Source organism: Candoia aspera, chromosome 3, assembly GCF_035149785.1.
Source record: "Candoia aspera isolate rCanAsp1 chromosome 3, rCanAsp1.hap2, whole genome shotgun sequence".
In the NCBI taxonomy this organism is placed as follows: Eukaryota; Metazoa; Chordata; class Lepidosauria; order Squamata; family Boidae; genus Candoia; species Candoia aspera.
In genome coordinates this window covers 65,274,598-65,294,590 of record NC_086155.1, presented here as the reverse complement: position 1 = coordinate 65,294,590, position 19,993 = coordinate 65,274,598, and the positions used below count along the sequence as shown (strand labels likewise).

Here is a 19,993-nt window from a genome sequence, read left to right as displayed (position 1 = left end):
AGATCGTGCATTAGCAAGGTCAACATATAATGCTTCGTCATGTTGTTGGTAGCCTGGTATTTTAATATTCTAAAACATGTATTATTTAACATTTAAAGAACTTAGCAAGTTTTTCTTGGGAGGGGCCACAATCCACCATTCAGTTATGGAAGAGGCAGAGAAGCAGTGGGAGGACTCTCCGGTCCCTACTTCATTTTGAATTAAAAAGAGAACTGAAAGCTGAAGTTATCCTAACCTGGGATGCAGTAACAACTTTTGATGTAGGTTAGCAAATGTGCTATGTGGTAATAGAGTTATTGTTTTCCTCAACTACTTGCAACACAAATAAATATCAAGGATTCTGTCATCCAAACAAAATGCAGAATCAAACACAAACTTGGGAATTAAGGACCACTTTGGGAGAACCAGTGAGCAAGAAATCATAAGCTGCCCTGTTGCATTATTCATCCTAGCTTATACATTATTTTGTCCCAAGCTTAATATTCTGGAGCATAGCTGTAGACAAGCTTGAGGCTTCAGAGTCACATGTGACTTCCCTGTTTCTAAATTGTTGTTCTTAATGGAGCTGAAGCACAAAAATTTAATTAATTTACATTAATTCCATTATGCATAGACTAGCAGCTGTACTCACTAATTTAATTTTCAGTGCAAATGAAATCAAGTTTAGTTTTTGTGTGGCCCCACTCTCCATGTTTTGAAGTATGCTCCCAGCCAGGTGTGATTCTCAGGCTCCAAACTGATCATAATGTGTGGACATCCAAGATAGATGATATGTGAAAAGGTCTCTTTTTGCTGTCTAGCCTACTGATTTTGAAATGCATACTAGTGTGGCAGTATGTAGATTTAACTATTACAAATATTATAAATAACTATAATAAATACTATAAATAACTCATTTATTCAAAATGTCTGATTTCTATGCTCCCCGACAGAGTGTGATAGTATTCCAAGTTGTTCTGCCTTGCTCATTATTGACCAAAATTAGGCTCGCTGGAACTGATCTCTTCTTTGATTGATTCACGGATCAAATGGTGAACATGAAGCAGCAGGTTGACTAAGGAAGAAGAGGTGTTTAATCTGGCTCCTCCTTTTGCAGACATCATGTGAATCAGCAGCTAAACCAGAAATACTGGTAAAGAAAGAGGTGGAGAATACAGAAAAGTAAACACATTTTAAAGGACTGAGAGAAAGAAAGGAAATCCTGGAAAGTTGCTGGTTGAAGACTCCTGGACTGGTGAGGAGTCTTTCCAGCAGGGAAAATGGAAGAAACCAAGGTGGACATTGATACTCTCATTGACGAGATGGATTATATTCCTGGTCACTTTCATCTAGATATGAATTTAAATTTTGAAACTTCTGCGCCAATAAGTTTCCAAGGGAGAGACTTGAAGTTGAAACGAGAGACTCTGCTCTATGAGTTGGAGTTTGAAACGGGCTCGCAGCAATATGCCATCCAAAACCTTCTTGGGATATTTTCTTTCTACCTGGAGGAGGTGGAGCAAGCCAAGGAGATTTTTCTGCATATCACTGAAGAAAAGCCTGAGAATTTAAATGCTTGGGCCAACCTGGCTTACATTTATGACAGGCTGAACCATGAGCAAGAAGAGGCTGAGTGTGCTGAGAAGCTTTCTCAGTTAATGGGTTTGGATTCAGAAGACAAGCTGCAGGGAAATCACCAGCTCGGAGCAGCCCGTTGCCTGGCCGAACAGGGCTATGCTTATGCGTTTGATATCAGGCTAATGAATGAAGAGGAGAAGATGGAAAAACTGACTGCAGGCCTCACTCTCTACAGCAAGGCTCTTGCTTATGGGAAGCAGGTACTGTAAATAGGTTATTATGCATCTTTATATCATTTTGTATTTAGTGGGAGATTGGAGTTCTATTACGTAGACTAAACAAATACCAAGAAGGCAGGTGATGGGTAAATAAGCTCCAAACACTGGGAGTTAAGAGCAAGAGGAATTTTGCAGGAGACAAAGTAGATCCTTAAGCAACGTGGTACCAGGAGAAAATTCCTGATAGCCTTCCTCAGTTTAAATTATCCAAAGATTTTGGGCTCTGTCATTATCCCCAGACACCATGATTATTGACTATGCTGGAAGGGATCAACACCATGTTGGGGAAAATGCTGGCCTTGTAAGATGACCTTTCACCAGCATCAAGACAATACACTTAGCTATTGCCCTCTCTTGGGTAAAAGTGCAAGTTATTATACTAGGCAGTGCATCTACTATTAAGTTTGCTACATTAAACAAAACCTTTAGGGGGCTGAACCAGGCTTCTCCCATTATGAGCCAGGTCTTTCCCATTTTGAGCCAGACCTTTGTCCAGAACCCTTATCATCATCAAGCTCCTCATCCAGCATAAGTTAGGTGCAAAAATAAGTGAAAATGGATAATGCCGCAAAAAGGGTTTTTTGGTGGAATCTTAAGTTTGTGTGTTCTTTTGTGTAAGATACAGAGCTATCCTGATGGCTTAGCATACCATGTGAACCAAGCCATTGTGGCTTATAAAACGGAGTTTGTGGTTTAGTGTGTTCTGCACAATCTACAATAATTTAATCATGAAATCATAGTTAAATTATGTTTTAGGACACTGTGCAGAATAGAGGCTGTTATATACTAATGAATTATAACTCCTTCTCCAAGAGGTTAGCAATGAAAGGAGTCCATGCTTCAAATTGCTTTTGATCATGAAGGACTTAAACAGCCTAAATAAATAAGGCCAAGGACTGCTTCATTGCTGGCTGCTGCATTTTTATAGGCACTTTTCTTATGGCTATAGGGAATATCCAGACATAATCAGGGCAGGAAGGATTTAGTTTTATACAGCCTTTCTCAACCTTTTGACGCTGGAAGAACCCTTGAAATATTTTTCAGGCCTCAGGAACCCCTGCACACTCAGGCTCAAATATAGTCCAGAAGTTACAAAATTATGATATTCATTTCATGGGTAGGCCTGTATAAATGCATTAGCAGTGCTCTTAAACTAAAAATAATGAAATTTACCTCTTTAATGTGAAGTTGCCTGAATTTGAAATAATTTTTTAAATAAATTGTGATCTCCCAGGGAACCCCTAGTGACCTCTCGTGGAACTCTAGGATTCCACAGAACCCTGGTTGAGAAACCCAGGGTTAACAGGTTAAAACATTCAAACTTGAATTTCAAGGGCTTTCACAGGTTTCTGAAGAGGCCTGGTCCATCCCTCTCTTAACTTTCAGTTTTCTGATTAAAATCTTTATTATTAAAGATTGCACAGCTGCACAGTTAGCCAGATGTTTAGCCTGGATTTGGCATTTTTATCTACCTATAAAGTCCTTCCCAAGGACCTGGGATAGGCAGATGTTGTTGTTTGATGGTGTTAAAGGTATTGTTGCAGGATGTCAGCTGTTCCAAGTAAAACTGCCTTTTGCAATTGACTAATGGTGATTTTGACAATGCTGATGGTGTTCAAGTGGTGCTCCAGATGCTTTGGAATTGCACCCAAGGTGCCTATTACCATTGGTACTATCTTTGCTTTCTTTTGCTGCATTATTATTACTATTTTCTTGGTTTAATGCGGTTGCAAAGTTGCCACTTTCTTAACAACCAGTTTATAGCTCTCAGCAACTACAGGCCACAGAAGACGACAGGAGGATGAACTGGAATTATATGCAATAGCACAATATTTACACTAAAGGGCTGGTTTATATTTAATTTTGCACGATTGTGCAGGATCCAAAGTTCTTAGGACATTGGAGAAAACAGAGAGGCATCAGAATAAACTTTAAAAATATTTTTTAAAAGGGTTGCCATACAGACATTTAAAAAGAGCGTTCTTTAACCCAGAGCTTCCTGTAATAAGAAAACTACTTTTTCAATTTGCTGTATTTGTGATCTTTTGAAGTGTCACCTATATAAAGAATCATTAGTGAATTAATCCCATGATTTATAATCAATTAGCAATTAATTTATTAAAGGTGATCCATTTGCATAAACTGGCAATTTGATATAACCAAGGAAAGGAGATGTTTTCTCAGTGAAGATAATTCATCTGACTGGGGTTTGATAACTACATAGCATGCATGAGAATATTCAGCCACAAGAAAGTGTCTGATTCAGAAGCCCCAAAAACGGCATGACCTGCTCCAGTTTTGTTTCTCTTTTTGTTTGTTTGTTTGTTTCTAAACTGTGTTTTGATTTTTACCACGGCATTTAGTTTCCAACTGTGCTTTTTTAAATGGTGCTGCTATGATTCCATTTAACACCGTATATACTTTAATACTTCTTTATGTCAGTCTCCTCTCTCAGTAGATTTGCAGGACAGGACAGATAATTACTACTGAAACTTTTTTATAGAGCTGATGAGCTAATTAAGCTCTTCATTTTTAGGATTCAATTTATTATGTCAAATGACATGGCCTTTACATTTTGTGTTATGTTTATTTATTTATTATTTATTTATCAAATTTTACCACCACCCGTCTCTCCCCAAAGGAGGGACTCTGGGCAGTTTACAATAAAAGCAAAGTTGAAAATTCAATGCAATTATAAATACAATAAATATGAATATAAATAAACAATAAAAATATAAAATATGATAAAATCCAGAAGGCTAAAAGTTCTCTATCAGTCTGTGAGTAAAAGGGCCATTCTAGGGCCAGTCTAGGGCACTAGCCATCCCCAGGAATGACTGTTCCCCTTCCTGCTCCAGGCATGTTGGCAAAACCAGGTTCTTAATTTTTTTACAGAAGTCCAGGAGCGAGGGGGCTTGTCTCACCTCCAGGGGAAGAATGTTCCAGAGGGCGGGAGCTACTGCAGAGAAGGCCCATATCCTAGACCCCACCAGATGGAATTCTTTTACAGATGGGGTCTGTAACATGCCCCCTCTGCACCACTGGGTGGGATGGGTCGATGGGATGGATGTGAGCCGGTCCTGCAGGTAGCCTGGACCTATGCCATGTAGGTTTTTAAAGGTCATAACCAACACCTTGAATTGGACCCGGAAGCAAACTGGCACCCAATGCGCATGTAGCAAAGGTGTTACATGTGCTGACCTTGGGGCACCTTGTAGCTTCCAGATATTCTTCAAGGGTACCCCATGTAGAGCACATTACAGTAGTCTATATGATCTTTGGATTGGAGCAAGAGCAGGGCTACCAACTACAATCTTTGATTTCGTGAAATAATGTCCCATGAATGGTATTGGGGGAATGCAATCACTCAATCATTACCTGCTTATTTGACCCTTTCTCTGCCTCCCCCCTCCCCCCCCCCCCAATTTCAGATCCCTTTGGAGGAGAGAAGGAGCTGGTACTTTGCCATGGCCACTCTGCATATCAGGTGAGACACGGGAAGGAATCCAGAATGAAAAGTCACCATCACACCTCTCCTCAAAGAACAGATATCAAAACAAAAAACAGGAGGAGAACATCCTGGGACAAACTAACATAAGTTTCACAGCTAGAGCATGAACAGTTGTTACTGTATTTTAAAACATGATTTTTTAAAAAAAAAAATCTTACTATTATTTCAACCAGTTCACAATGTTTACCCTTATTAATCTGTATCCTGATAAAAACTCCATTAAAGTATCAAGACGATGATAAGAGAACTACAATCAGATTTACAGAATGTTTTAAAATGATATAATAAGGTTTTTGTAATCCGTTCAATCGCGTCTGATTTTCGGAGACTGCCTCGACAAGTCCCTGTAGTTTTCTTGGCAAGGTTTTTGGGAAGTGATTTGCCACTGCCTCCTTCCTAGGGCTGAGAGAAAGTGACTGGCCCAAGGTCCCCCAACTGGCTCTGTGCCTAAGGCGGAACTAGAACTCACGGTCTCCCAGTTCCTATTCTGATGCCTTAAACACTACACCAAACTGGCTCTCTTCAACCTTAATTATAGTGATTTAATTAAGGAAGAGTCTCTTTGAAACACTTTCATCCTACATCTCTCCCCTCTAGGCTGAGGTCTTCTCCAATAAACCAAATCCCTTATTCCCCACTTTCCCACTGCTTCCCGTAAGATTGCTACCCACTGGTTATGATATTGTTAGAACAGCAGGGGGCTCATCTGCCAAAAGTAGTAGGACTGCACCTTTATTTAGTAAACCTCTTGTGAGGAGATCTGACCACAAATGCCCCAGCTTGTATTCTCTTTTGCCCCTGGATTTAATACTACAGCGCCTTTCCCTGTACTGTTCTGATGTCTTGAGAATCCCTGATATTCCCTGGCACTGTTCTGATGTCTTGAGAATCCAGCTCTGAGAATTCCCAGCCAGGCTGGTGGGAAATTGGTGTTCATTGTATGATGAACACAACTGGGAAAGCCAGATTATACTGCAGTCATACAAGATTCCTAAAAAGGGGTCAATGCTAAAATATGTGAGGTTAAACGTGTCACTTTCGGTCACATCACTTAAAAAACAAAGGTTGAGGTCAGATAATTTTGCAGTGGGGACAGGGAGGGAAAGTATCATACTGGGGCGACTGTAACAATCTCTCATTTGTGACGCCAGCAATGAAATTTAACACCAATGGAATGGAAGGGGCCATTTCAATCAAGGAAAAGAGGGGAAATCTTCACAAAAATTGCTCCCTCCCTCTGCTGAGCTGCTGAGCTTGCTGATTGGAAGGTTGGTGGTTCAAATCCACATGACGGGGTGAGCTCACATTACTAGTCCCAGCTCCTGCCAACCTAGCAGTTCGAAAACATGCAAATGTGAGTAGATTAATAGGCACCGCTTCGGCAGGCAGGTAACGGCGTTCCGTTTAGTCATGCCGGCCACATGACCACAGAAGTGTCTACAGACAAACGCCGGCTCTTCGGCTTTGAAACAGAGATGAGCACCGCCCCCTAGAGTCAGACACGACTGGACTTAAAGTCAAGGGAAACCTTTACCTTAATTGCAAGTCTCATATTTAATTTGGCATTTAGATAAATGTGTTAAAACTTCTTGTAGACATATTTAGCTAATGAATATCTGGATGAATTCTGATACTAAAACATGTGGAACGGTCTGAATCACTATTTAGTAACTGATGTGAAATTAATTACCTAGATGTACTATCAGAAACAATGAAATGCCTTGAGACTTCTGTATTTTGTTACTAAATAGTACTAGTATCTACTTTGAGATGCCAGACTGAAAAGGGCTTATCATTGTTCTACAACTGCATTCCCTGTTCTTTGGCAATTGAACAGCCATCGATGCTCCTTTTTAAAAGTAAAATAGAACTGTTTTCAAACATAAATAATGCAAATTAAATACTTAATCCAAAAATGTGTTTAAGTATTTCACTGTGTATGAGTAGATGACACATGAAGAGGATATGTGGCTGAATACTATCTAAGAATTTACTGTTCCAAGACTTCTTAAATATTGTCAGTTTTTTCTGCTGGGGTGTTTATTCCATAAAAGCTGAACAATTAGAACGTGTCAGTTTTGATAAAACAGCAATATTACAAATACTGAAATGAGACTGTTTATCCTGAACAAGTTGCAACATACGACTTAAGAGCAGTAATTACATTTAGAATTCACACTTCAGAATCCCTTTTTAGTGGAATCTTCTCACTAAGTTCTGTGCACATGTTGGGCACCACAGACTAATGTCCTCCACTCCCCTTTCATCAGTTCCTATATGCATGCTTCTAACAGTTCAAAATATATCTTTTGGTACCATTTTTCATATAGACAAAACAAGCAGTGGACATATAACTGACACAGGAGCTGCGCTGGGTGCCAGCCTGCTTCCAGGTCCAATTCAAGGTGTTGGTTATTACCTTTGAAACCTACATGGCAGGGGTCTAGGTTACCTGAGGGAACTGTCTCATCCACCTGACATCAACCTGTCCCACTCAGTCAGGCAGAGAGGGCATGTCACGGCTCCTGTCTCTGAAAGAATGTCAGCTGGCGGGTCCCAGGACGACAGCCTTCTCTGCCGTTGCCCCCACCCTATGGAATACTCTTCCCCCAGAGGTGAGGCAAACCCTCACTCTCCTGGCCTTCTGGAAAGGAGTGAAGACCTGACTCTGCCATCTCACGCGGGGCGTGAAGAGGGATAACCAACCCTGGGGGTGGTTAGCACTCTAAAGGTGCTCCCTGGAAATTAAATTAAGAACTTTTTACCATCTACCTCTTGGAACATATTATTTATTAAGAAGATTGTTTTTATTATATTGTTTTATTGTATTTTGACATTTTATTCCTATTTTATATAAACTGCCCAGAGTGTCTTTCTGAGTGAGATGGGCAGTGAATAAATTTGATATATAAATCAAATAAATAAATAACATATACAGGATGAAGACAATGACTTGAATGAGGCAGGGTGGTTGTACATTAAAAACCTTGTCTGAAAGCATTCCATGTCTGATAACTTTATACCAACTTTTTCTCTGTGGAATAATTTGGCAACTTCCCATTGGCAAGTTACAAGAATGAATCAAAAGATAATAGAAGTGGCTAATTCACAATGGTACAACAGCTTTCCTCTGGACCACATAACTTTCTAGAAGTATCACAGTTAGAGGAGGAGGGGAAAGCAGAATTCAAAGAAGTATTTCTAACATTTGATTTTTTTAATAAAGGATATTAATTCTATCGGAATTTTTAGCAAAGTAAGTTGCCAATAAGTCCAACATCTATACATATGAATAATATTAGTTCCTTTTTTTTGTTTTAGATTAGATGGGATGTGGATGAACAAAGGTGAGGATGAGGAGAAGAGATTGCCGGCTTTCAACAGAACTCTAGTTTTGCTTCAACAAGTCCTGAAGTCTTCTAATCTACACTACAGAGGTAGGGGAAATGATTTATCAATAATCCTTAGCCCCCAAAGGCCATAGTAAGGACCAGGCCAGGTCAGACCATTGGGGTACCACCTGCCAGAATGCAGGTATTTGCTTGCACACAGACACACAACACAAAATCTGGCAACACCTTTTCTGACTGTTTTCATTATAAGGCATAAGCGTTCATGCTGCAGCTCAGTTGATCAGATCCATAGAGTGTCTCATGTGATGTAGGATTTAAATTCGGATAGAGAGGGGGAAGGGAGGGAAGATAGGTTGGTTGTTACCATAGACCAATATGGCTCACTTCCTACAACACACACACACACACACATACAAACACAATTCCATTTTCTTACCAGCAACGTTGCCTCAATTTCATAACATTACCAGAAGGTTTACATCCCCCAAGTTGATTGCAATCAATTCTGCATAATCAGATGCTTCTGTCCAAGTAATAAAAGTTTCTATCTTGGATCCTAAAGAGCTTTCTGCACACTTCTATCATTTTTGTTGCTGCACCTCCCATACATATTAGCTGGTGTCTTTTGGTTTGGAAAAAATAGGCAAGGCAATACATGCAGGCATAAAAATGAAATAAAAATAGATACAGAGCAATATAAACAGAATGATGAATATATAAATATGTGGGCATTTATTTATTCCAATTATTTATATAATGTGAGCTGCAATAAGTGTAAGCTGCTCTCCACTTTCCACCAGCTTCCTTGAATGGTCAGAAGCAGTGAAGAGGAATGCTCTAATGCATGATTCCTATGAACTGAACTCAACTCTTGGTGACTCCATGGACGCATCCTTGTAGTTTTCTTGGCAGCATTACTTAAGTAGTTTGGAATTACCCTCCAGGATACTTTTCTAGCCTACAGACCTGTACTTTCCTGATGGTTCCCCATCCATGTACAAACAAGGACTGAGCCAGTTTAGCTTCTCAGAACCACCAAGGTCAGCTAGCAAACTATTTCCCACCTTTTCTGCTATATCATCCCAGGGGTTGTTTCCAATTAATAAGGGAAAATTTAAGTTTAATAATAAGGCAGAAATTCACCATTTATTTCTGAATGGAATGATCTGCTCTGAAGTATACCTTACTTTTTCTTTAGCTTTGGCCTGGTGCTATCTTGGGATGTTGCTAGAAAGGAAAGATTCTTTCTCAACTACTCCCATGGGTATTGATGACTGTGGTTATGCTGGAACTGATCCCCTGGATTGCTTTGGAAAGGTAGGCTTGTATAATCATTGCAAAAATGCAGAGAAGGGAATGGTGCTCATTTTCTCATGTACACAACAATTCCTTCCTGACAATATATTAGATATTTCTTTTTTTTTCTGTTCTTCCTACTGCTTGTAATCAAATACATATTGTATTATATGGAGCACACATAACTAGCACTATACCTTCCCCTCCATTTTCCTCCCTGTTCCTATTACAATTGTTGGTGGGATTGAAAGTGAGTGAGATTTATCCTTCCCTTCCCAGCCCTAAATCAAATATATACACATACACACACACCCCTAAGCTACATTGCAGGGTCAAGCGGAAAGGTGTAACAAGGGAGCTTGCCAATCAGTTAATTGGAAGCAGATGTGAAGAATTCTGGCTGTGTTGAGAATCTAACCTGAGCTGGGTACATCCGTCTAAGAGGCCAGACCCATGCATGCTGGCGCACCTCCTCAGCCCCCCAACGGGCTGCACTGAATAGTACAAACTCAAGCATTTGCATGAGTGTCTGCGGAATGCTCTGCTGAGTAGGAAATCCTGCTTGATTACAATCCCATTCACACAGTTTTGTTCAGAGGGATGTAAGAAGAACAATACTTCATCTTTTTTTTTTTCTTAAGATAGGAAGTTTGGGGCACTGATATGGGGGCAAGTTCAGTCCAAACAGAAATGTGGGGGAAGCACGTACTACCCCCACTCCTTTTTTATATAACAATGAGTACTTAAAACAAGGAGATGTGCTCAGAAGAAACACCCCAGGGCTATAATGAAAGGATGATTTGATTGGTTTCATCTTCTCCTTTGGGTGCAAGAAGAAAAGCAAAATGCTTCCTCCAAGCTTCACAATTACAAAGGAGAAAGAGGACCAGGAGAGACATATGCTACTGCCTGTAATTTTAGATGACTGACTTGAGGAACGTCCCTAAAGCCTTAAACCTTAATCAGGTCTAAATAACCTCAGATGCCTTTTCTTTGCTAAATCTTCAGTTCTTTCTAGGGAACTGGCCAAGTATCCTTTCATTAAAGAAGCCAAGGGCTTGTCTAAAGTGAGATCTTCCATTTTTAAAATGGCTTGTCAGACAGCCTGGTGACTTTACATGTCTTGGACTACAATCCCTCTCACCCCAACTAACTGGCTGATTATTATGGGAGGTGTAGTTTAATGCAGCATCCAGGTAGGGTTGTGACAAGAATATGGCTGCTGGACACATCAACTTCCTTAGAATTAGAATTATTGTTGTTTATAAAGCTGCTCTACACAGGTCTGTTCTGGGAAGGAAGTGATATCATTAAGTCAAAATGGGTAACCAGGCTTTTATAGTAGCAACCATTATTAGCATAGTGGAGAAATCCCTTCTTTTATTGATTTCCCACCTAACATAAGTGGCTAAAGAGCCCCACCTGTTGATCTGTGTCCAAATTGTGAATATAACTGATCATAGTTTTCCTTGTTCATGGCCAACTGACTAATGGAGGAAAATGCCTTGTGAATGTGTTTGCTTTTAAGGCAATAGAAGTTGCTAGAGCTAATCCACCTGTTCTCAACCGCCTATCAAAAATCTTCCATTTCCTTGGCAAGCTAGAGATGGCAAAGGCAGTTTGCAACATGGCTCTGGATGTATTGCCTGATCCAGGACTTAACTGGCAGGCGTATTGTATGCGTGCCAAGGTATGTAGCTCACCCTTAAAACCACCCACTTGGTCACATGGCAGAAGAACTGGGAATACTTTTGTACAGATAATTAAAGTTAGTGCTTATTCTGTCAGTGCAGATCCTACCCAGTGAGAGCATTTTTGAAGGATCCAATGCATTTTAAAAAGTCTGTTATTACATCAAACTAACAGGGAAAAACATGTTCATTTAACTATATTAACAACATAATATAACATTGACATTAAAAAGGTGTAGCAGAGGAGTTGAGCCTACACAGTGAAAGTCTGGAGGTCTTAAAATTCCTCACCCAGAAACCCTCTAAGTTTTCATCCCAATCTTCCTGCCTTGGTACAGCTGTTTAGTAGTTACTGGTGCCACCTCTTATTTTCCAGGGGAATGCCTTAGACAGATTACATTCCTCTGCTCCCTTTTCAGCTTCTAGGAGCCCCAAAATGGGGTATATGGGGTTATATATTCTCTCGTTCAGCAGCTCCCCAAGGTTTCAGCAGTGATAAAAACAAATGAAGTCAACTTATCTCTGTACCTCTCTTTAGATGCTGATTAAACTGTATTTACGTGATGTGGAACGTGTGAAGATAGGCTTGGCTGGAATGCCAGACCAGAGCAACCTTTTTGGGGCCAAAGTTGATCTTGAAAAAGTCATCAAAGTACATCCTTGTCTGAAAACTTACCTTGACCTTGGCCAAGTAAGTGAAAGCATCCATACTGTCCAGATATTTTCCCTGAATTCACTGTTTTAGGGTACTCCCAGATGGAGAATTCTTAGGGCTACTAATCCAAAGGCATTGGGCAGCTATTCCAGAAGGATTGATGGGAATTGATGGGAAGAGATGTGAGATTTACAGAGAGAAGACAGTGATGCTGGGATCTGCAGCTATGAAGTCTTTTAAGTCACTTTGAAGCTGGTGATGGTGGATTAGAAACCTAATCTGAAAACAGATAGTAAAATGTTGTTATTCAGCAAGCCACAGTATGGGACTGACAAGTTGTTCTTGTTTATTTGTTCAAAATCAATTTGCTCCCATTTTAAAAATATCTGTTCATTGATTTATTAAATTGATACAGCCAATCAAGAATAGGAGGGTCCACAAGCTCTTGTAACTTCACATCAGACACTCAGCCCCTTGCTGAGTGGGTAGGGCTTGCATTGTGATACTGCAATGTTGCTTATGTCACTCTGATTCCTCTCCCCACCCCCCCACCCCCCCACCCCCGGCTGCTGCTGATCTCAAAATATTCTAAGTCTGAGCAAACTATAATATCTGTAATTTTAAAGATGCAATATGCAATAATTAAAACCAGCAGAAAATAATAGCAATTCAGCATACTTTTTTTTCAGCAGAAAAAACAACAAATCAGATTAAAAAGACCACACTAAATAGAGACCAAATGTATTTAAAGCATTGGCTTGCTGATTTAAAAGTTCTAGTTGTATATGTATATGTATATGTATATATAAGCAAATTAAGTTCTGGTTAAATATACATATGTTCACATGACACTGAAAAAAGTCATAAAGAAGGTGCCAGGTGAGCCATCCTGGAGAGAGTGGTTAACAGCTAGGATATTGCTCACCTTCATTCATTCTGTGAAAGCCCTCACAGAAGAACTTAACATTTAGGGATGTTTTTACAAGAGACAATGAACATTGAGATAAGTTAGCCCCAAATTGTTAAGGTCTTTTTTGTTTCCTCCTATTTGCTGTTGAATCTTAAAGGATTAGGCTATCATCATCATCATCATCATCATCATCATCACCACAATTTGTAAGGCCACCCATCTCCCAAAAGTGACTCTGGGTGGCATACAAGGGTTAAAATCACAGCTGTAGTTAACAAAACCCAGCACTGGAAGCCATGAACACGATCCAGCTCCTAAGAATAACCTAACCACATTAACGAGCAGAGCTCACCTAACCACATGGCCCAAATGTCTCTACTTTATAGAGATCCAGCAGGGAGAATCCACTACAGATCCCACACTTTCAGAGTTTGGATTGCTGAGGCACTTTTCTCTTGCAATACCAACTTTGTGGAATACCACTCTGTGGAGATCAGGCTGGCTCTCTCTGCTGGTTTTCCACAAGATCCCCAAACCCGAGCTTTTCTGGAAGCCTTCCCCTGATTTGATTTGATGTTGCCATCTTTTATTTTCTTTCTATTCTTGTAGCATGGTCCTGTTTTTATTTTTATGTGGATTTGTTTTATATTACGTATATCTATATGAGGTACTGAGAGTCATTTTTGATTGCAGTGACATACAAATATGTTTAATAAACAAATAAACAAACTGTATAGTAACTTTAGACATAATCTGCCTTGGAAGCTGCGCTGGAAAGAGGGAACCCAAGTCAGTCATATAAATAAATATTGAACAATGGGAACATCAAGAAGGAACTCATTCTCCCCCCCTCGCCAATAGACAGTGGAATGCAGGTGGTGAAAGAGGCACTTTACCTGAGCAGAAAAATTGCAAATTATCATCAGGCTGACCAGGCTAGTTTTACATAAGCATAAATCTTAGCTGGAAAAGTCCCTGTTCATATCTGTCTGTCTATCTATCTGCAGGAATGAGCAATAGAAGGCTTGTAAACATTGTATCCTTTCCCCTAAATAGAAGTAGGCCTGATTTTTTAAATGAAACATTTGTATTGATTATAGATTTAAGATTACATGTATGTCAGCCCTTCAGGGTAATCCAGGCACAAACCATGAGTACTAACACTACCTTTATTGTAAGGTTACGCTAACAGAATCTTGCAAGTCTGAAAGTCTTTCTCCCCTCTTTTCCTTTTCCTTTCCAGAAAACTAGGGAGGGTCCCTTCTGGGATGCTTCCCACGCCCCTTTTCCTTCTAAGGGCTGAGATGCCTTTTGCATGACGGTTGTCTGGGCTGCGGCTCTTCCTCCTGTCTCCCAAGGTCATTCCCACAGACCATTACAATGTCCTTTGTAGCTCCAGGCATTGCAAGCTCTGGAATGAGCCACAGCAGCCAACCCAGCAATTAACTCATTAAACACAGCAACAATATTTTCAACACCTTAAGGAAATAATGTCCTGTTCTCACAAATAAAGTCAATTATTTGTGAAGCTGAGCTTGACTTTTGGTGACTCCACAGACACATCCATATAGGTTTTTGTAGCAACTGCATGAAATTGGTTTACCACGGCTTTCTTCTGGGTTGGTTGGTTGGTTTTGACTTCCCCATTTTGGGATCTCCTACCCAAAACGGGATGGTCAAATACCTACCATAGGTTTTGCTAGATCTGACTCAGCACAGCATTTTGTCCAGATTAGGAAGTATAACTCTAGTATTAAATGGTGATTCACCCACCTCTTATAAGATGAAATGAGTGGAGCTTGTTGAACTTAACATAACCTATGAATTTTTTATTCTCTTGGCCAATATGCTTTCTTGATAACTATCTGCCAAGTAGCTTCTACTTTGCCTAATGTAAAAAACTGAAATTGTTCTGCAGCAGCATATCTTAGGCAACTTCTCTCTTCAAAAGTCTGTGTCCAGGGCAAGCATGAGCAACTTCATCCAGCCCTTGGCGTCCTTTTGACAGACCTTTGAGCAGCAGAAGATAGTGCTATAAAAAGGTTGTAGCATACTGCTGAATAATAGACCTGTAATTTTCTACCAGTTTGGGGCCAAAAATCCCAGCAAAAAGATCTGTGTTAAGCATCTAACACATCTATTTAAAAAAAACAAACTCCTAAAAGAGAAGAAGAACGGAACGTCCTAGCTTTCAGACGGCATCATTAAATTCATGACATGTTCTTTGGTTGGCAAAAGAAAGAAGAAAAAGAAAAGAAGTAGCAGCAGTCCTTCCCGTGATAGAAGGGATGCACCAGGGTTTTCTGCAAGGTGGTTCTCTTATGCTCTGTCTCTGGAGCAGAGTTTCTCAACCATGGCAGCTTGAAGATGTGTGGACTGGGGAATGGCTGGGGAGCTCTGGGAGTTGAAGTCTACACATGCCAAGGTTGAGAAACACCGCTCTAGAGACTGATCAGAGTCTGATGCTAGAAAACTTTGAGGTTCAAGATCTTCCTCCTTGGAAAATATTTCATGATTGATTACAACTACATTGACAAAATATTTCTTTAACCATTGAGGTTTAAGATTGTGGTTTTCGGGATCCTGTGCTCCTTCTTGGTTCCTTAGATAAAAGATGATGCTTTTTTCCCCCCGTTTTTATTTCTAGGTATATTACTACCTGGGAGTAGATGCCATGCAGGAGCTTTTCCTTGTGGATGAAAATGCCCTGAACAAAGCCCTTTTGCTCTTTGCTAAAGCTATGGAATTAGATCTGGGAAGTGTCTTGCCTGAGCTCCAGGTGCTGAAGGGGAAATGCCTTTGGATTAAAAATGAGACACTGGAGGCCATGGAATGCTTCAAGCAGGCCGTAGAGCTGGACGATGTGGGTTCCACACACAGAGAGAGCTTCCGGTGTTTAATGGAACTGCTGCTTACCCTGTTTGCTCAGAAGAGGATAAATATGGAGATACTGATGAAGGAGGTAGAGATGTGGGTAAAGAAGGCGGAAGACAAATATCCAAACCAGCAGGTGCAACAGGAACTTCGGCTGGTCTGTCGGCATCACACCAACGAGGTACTTGAACTTTCCAAAGCTATGTTGGCTCAAGGGAAGACTGAACTGGTAAAGCTGCTTTTTGAGACCATGAAGTGTGATTTTAACCGGCCCAGGTTGAGTGAACGTTCACTGTCTTTTTGAACTGCTGCTTCAAGTGAAGATGCTTCTTCATCTATCTACCACCTTAAAGTAATTAAATGCTCTTTGTTTAGCAAAAGAAACTGTGTATTTGAGAGCCACTATGTTTTCTACAGACTCAAGTATCTTGTGTACTTCTGGAGAAACCAAGATATGTATGATGATCTTCAGAAATGTCTGTTCTTTTTTCTTCTTTTAAATAATTCATTCAGAAATATGGGTCCTTTTTTTAAACAGGAAAACACTGAATATTGTGTGTATAGATGTGTTTGTGCATGATACTTTTATGAGGACCAACCAAAATGAGTGCAAGTTTTCAACCCTATGCAAATTCGTAGACAAGATGTCAGAAAAAAAGTGAGGAGGAAACAGAGAATGTATAAAAAATAAGTGAAATGTTTAAGCTGGGGGCCTGCACTTTACAGACAGTCACAGTGCTGATACTTCACACAGCCTTCACCTTGAGACTGATTTTGACTGCAGATGAGAATTGGTTCCATAACATATGTTCAGACGAAAACGTTTGAAGACTCCTGATTTATGCTGCACTCCCATGTATGCCTACAGATAGGTATAGTAAAGGTAAAGGTTTCCCTTGACGTAAAGTCCAGTCGAATCCGACTCTAGGGGGCGGTGCTCATCTCCGTTTCTAAGCCTTAGAGACGGCGTTGTCATAGACACTTCCGGGTCATGTGGCCAGCATGATGACACGGAACGCCGTTACCTTCCCGCCGAAGCGGTACCTATTGATCTACTCACATTGGCATGTTTTCGAACTGCTAGGTGAGCAGGAGCTGGGATTAACAACGGGAGCTCACCCCGCCGCGCGGTTTCGAACCGCCGACCTTCCGATCGACAGCTCAGCGGTTTAACCCGCAGCGCCACCGCGTCCCTCACAGATAGGTATAGCCTCCTTCAAATTGAGCGTGGCTTCTAATATCCATGTTGTTCTCAGAGCCACACTGTGGAAATGGTTGAGTATTGCCTTCTTCCAGGAGTATTTTTGACTTTCCAGTCTAGCCTACAGTCCTGATTTGTCCTAGTGGTCTCCAGTCTATGTGCTAAGCAGATCCACCCTATTTATCCCTTTGAGATCTATTTGTACTAAATCCTGAGTTGAAGCTATTCTAATAGTAATAAATAATACGCTTACAGTTTCCTTTGTTTAGCAGATTAGAGTTTATTAATTCAGAGGAGTTAAGACGTAGAACAGGGATGGAGAATCTGGAGCCCCCGCAGATAGAGCTACACTACCCAGTAGCCCTACCAGCCAGTATGACCATTAGTGAGGGATGCTAGGAGTTACAGTTCAGTAACATCTGGATGGCCACAAGTTCTCCTTATGTGTGTTAGAAGCCAATTAAGAATCTTTCTGGGTTTGAATGAGATAGGTGAGATATTGTCCCAAGCAGGGAATAGATATAGCTTTGTGTAGAAAACTCACATTTTTTGCAGTCTAGAAAAAACAGATGTAACAAGAAACCTGTATTTGGTTGACAGTTTAGGAACCTTGGGGTGCAAGGCCTCTGTTTAGATCTTTAGTATGCAGAATACCTCTTTGCCTCCACTTATGTTCTCTAACATTTGTAATTTTTTAAAAAATGTCCTCATTCTCCAATGATTACATGCCTGAAGAAAATCAAACCCAGATAGTACAGTAGCTGGAACTTTTCATTGTGCCAGGGAACGTAAAACTCCACCATCACATGCCGTAAATGAGAATGTATTTACTGGAAGAAAACAGTGTACATTTTAATGTTACTCAAATGGCAAACTATGTTATGAATGCCAACTCAAAAGAAAATCCCAGTGAATGCAGTAATCTTCATTCTGGTATCAGAAGGATAGCAGATTGTAGCATAAGCCCCTCTGTGAACATAAAAATTCCTGGAACAAAAGATCCCATGGCTAGCACAAATGGTACTAGCCACCTTCCATTGGTCTGACCTGAGGTGAAAAAAAGCACTCATTACATTTTTAAGCTATCTCCATTTATGTTTAATTATATGCAAAAACATGGAATACATCAGCATAAGAAATATTTTTCCAATGCAGGCTACAGCTTCTTGAATACGGCAAACACCCTTCCCCGTATAGAATGTGTGAATCAGCTCTTTTGTGTTGCTATGCAGACAAACCAAGACCAAAAGTAGATCTTCAGGTATCTCACCCATATCACCTTCACCTTTGTGTGTGTCACTCTCCAGATTAGATTAAATATTCAACCGTGAGCCATAAGATACTGTTTCCAAAAGTCCTGTTTGATTCAAAAATCCATTTTCAGCTGGAATCGGAGAAGTGGTGCTATTTGAATGTCTATGTATGGGTGTGTGAGAGAGAGAGAGAGAGAATATGTGCTTAATTCTTTTCTTGCCACAGTTTTATTTATTATTTTATTGTATTTATACTTTATCTTATGTACATAATGGAATTCAGGCAAATATGTTTTGGGTTCTGGAAGATCTCCAAAAGACATTGACAAGACCCCAAACTGCTTTACAAGAATATCTATGCCTTACATTCCTTCAGACCAGCCTTCCTAAATCTGATGCCTTCCAGTTGTTTTAGACTTCAGCTCTCATAACCCCCCCGTCACCTCTGAGATTCTCAGACCTAATTCCCTGTCCCCCATTTAGCAGCCAGCATCTCTTGGGGCAGTTTTTCATGGCCAAGTCAATGTTCTGTCCAACACTTTTTGAACTGGCAGGAAACTACTAGCATGAAATTTGCTCTCTTTGATGGCAATACCTATCCTGGTACAAGCAGGATACTAGAAAATTATGTTATCCTTATTTATGTCACATCAAGGACGGATGGGCGGATTAAAAAGGTAAAGGTTTCCCTTGATGTAAAGTCCAGTCGTGTCCAACTCTAGGGGGCGGTGCTCATCTCCGTTTCAAAGCCTTGGAGCCGGCGTTGTCATAGACACTTCCGGGTCATGTGGCCAGCATGACAACTCGGAACGCCGTTACCTTCCCGCCGAAGCGGTACCAATTCATCTACTCACATTTGCATGTTTTCGAACTGCTTGGTGTGCAGGAGCTGGGACGAGCAACGGGAGCTCACCCCGCCACGCGGTTTCGAACCACCGACCTTCCGATCGACAGCTCAGCGGTTTAACCCGCAGCGCCACCACGTCCCAATAGATGGGCGGATTACTCAGCTCTATTTCCCTCTTCTCTCCCTCCACCAATACCACTAGCAGAAAACCTCCACCAATGATTCTTCTTAATGTGGGGTGGCAATGGGGAGGAGGCAGCTTTTCATAGATAGCTAGGTGGGCTGGCTTAGCCATCTGCCAAAACTCACTTGCACATCTGTACAAGTGTTTTGCACTGGAGCATCCATAGGAAGGCAGACTCCCTTTGCTTTCTTTGTTACTTGTCAAGAAGGTGATGAGAAGATGACACTTGCAAAAAAACCTTTCCAAAATGTGAGTATTTCAGTCCGCTAACATGGTATTTTAAAAAAGCCAGTTATACTTCAGGAAAAATATTGGAAAAAAAGCATTTTATGATGGTGTAAAGGGCAAAGTTGAGTTTCCCTGGAATGATGATACATCCTTAT

At 40.6% G+C, this 19,993-nt stretch overlaps 1 protein-coding gene across 2 annotated transcripts; it reads left to right on the top strand.

Moving 5' to 3' along the window:
• Window positions 1-1,207: 1,207 nt before the first annotated feature.
• TTC22 (tetratricopeptide repeat domain 22) lies at window positions 1,208-16,509 on the top strand. 2 transcript variants are annotated; one of them, XM_063300136.1, is made up of 7 exons: window positions 1,208-1,817; window positions 5,267-5,322; window positions 8,668-8,783; window positions 9,898-10,016; window positions 11,524-11,685; window positions 12,225-12,377; window positions 15,899-16,509. In XM_063300136.1, the coding sequence occupies exons 1-7, from the start codon at window positions 1,260-1,262 to the stop codon at window positions 16,427-16,429; spliced, it is 1,695 nt and encodes a 564-aa protein (XP_063156206.1). In that variant the 5' UTR covers window positions 1,208-1,259; the 3' UTR covers window positions 16,430-16,509. The 2 variants fall into 2 exon arrangements, with proteins under 2 accessions (XP_063156206.1, XP_063156207.1); XM_063300137.1 differs by lacking the exon at window positions 11,524-11,685.
• Window positions 16,510-19,993: the final 3,484 nt, after the last annotated feature.

Bases quoted from the DNA above. Each gene is read 5' to 3' on its own strand.
- TTC22 (XM_063300136.1), top strand. From the start codon at position 1,260: ATGGAAGAAACCAAGGTGGACATTGATACTCTCATTGACGAGATGGAT. The intron at 5,323-8,667 runs GTGAGACACGGG...TTTTTGTTTTAG, and splicing joins ATGGCCACTCTGCATATCAG to ATTAGATGGGATGTGGATGA. The intron at 11,686-12,224 runs GTATGTAGCTCA...ACCTCTCTTTAG, and splicing joins CGTATTGTATGCGTGCCAAG to ATGCTGATTAAACTGTATTT.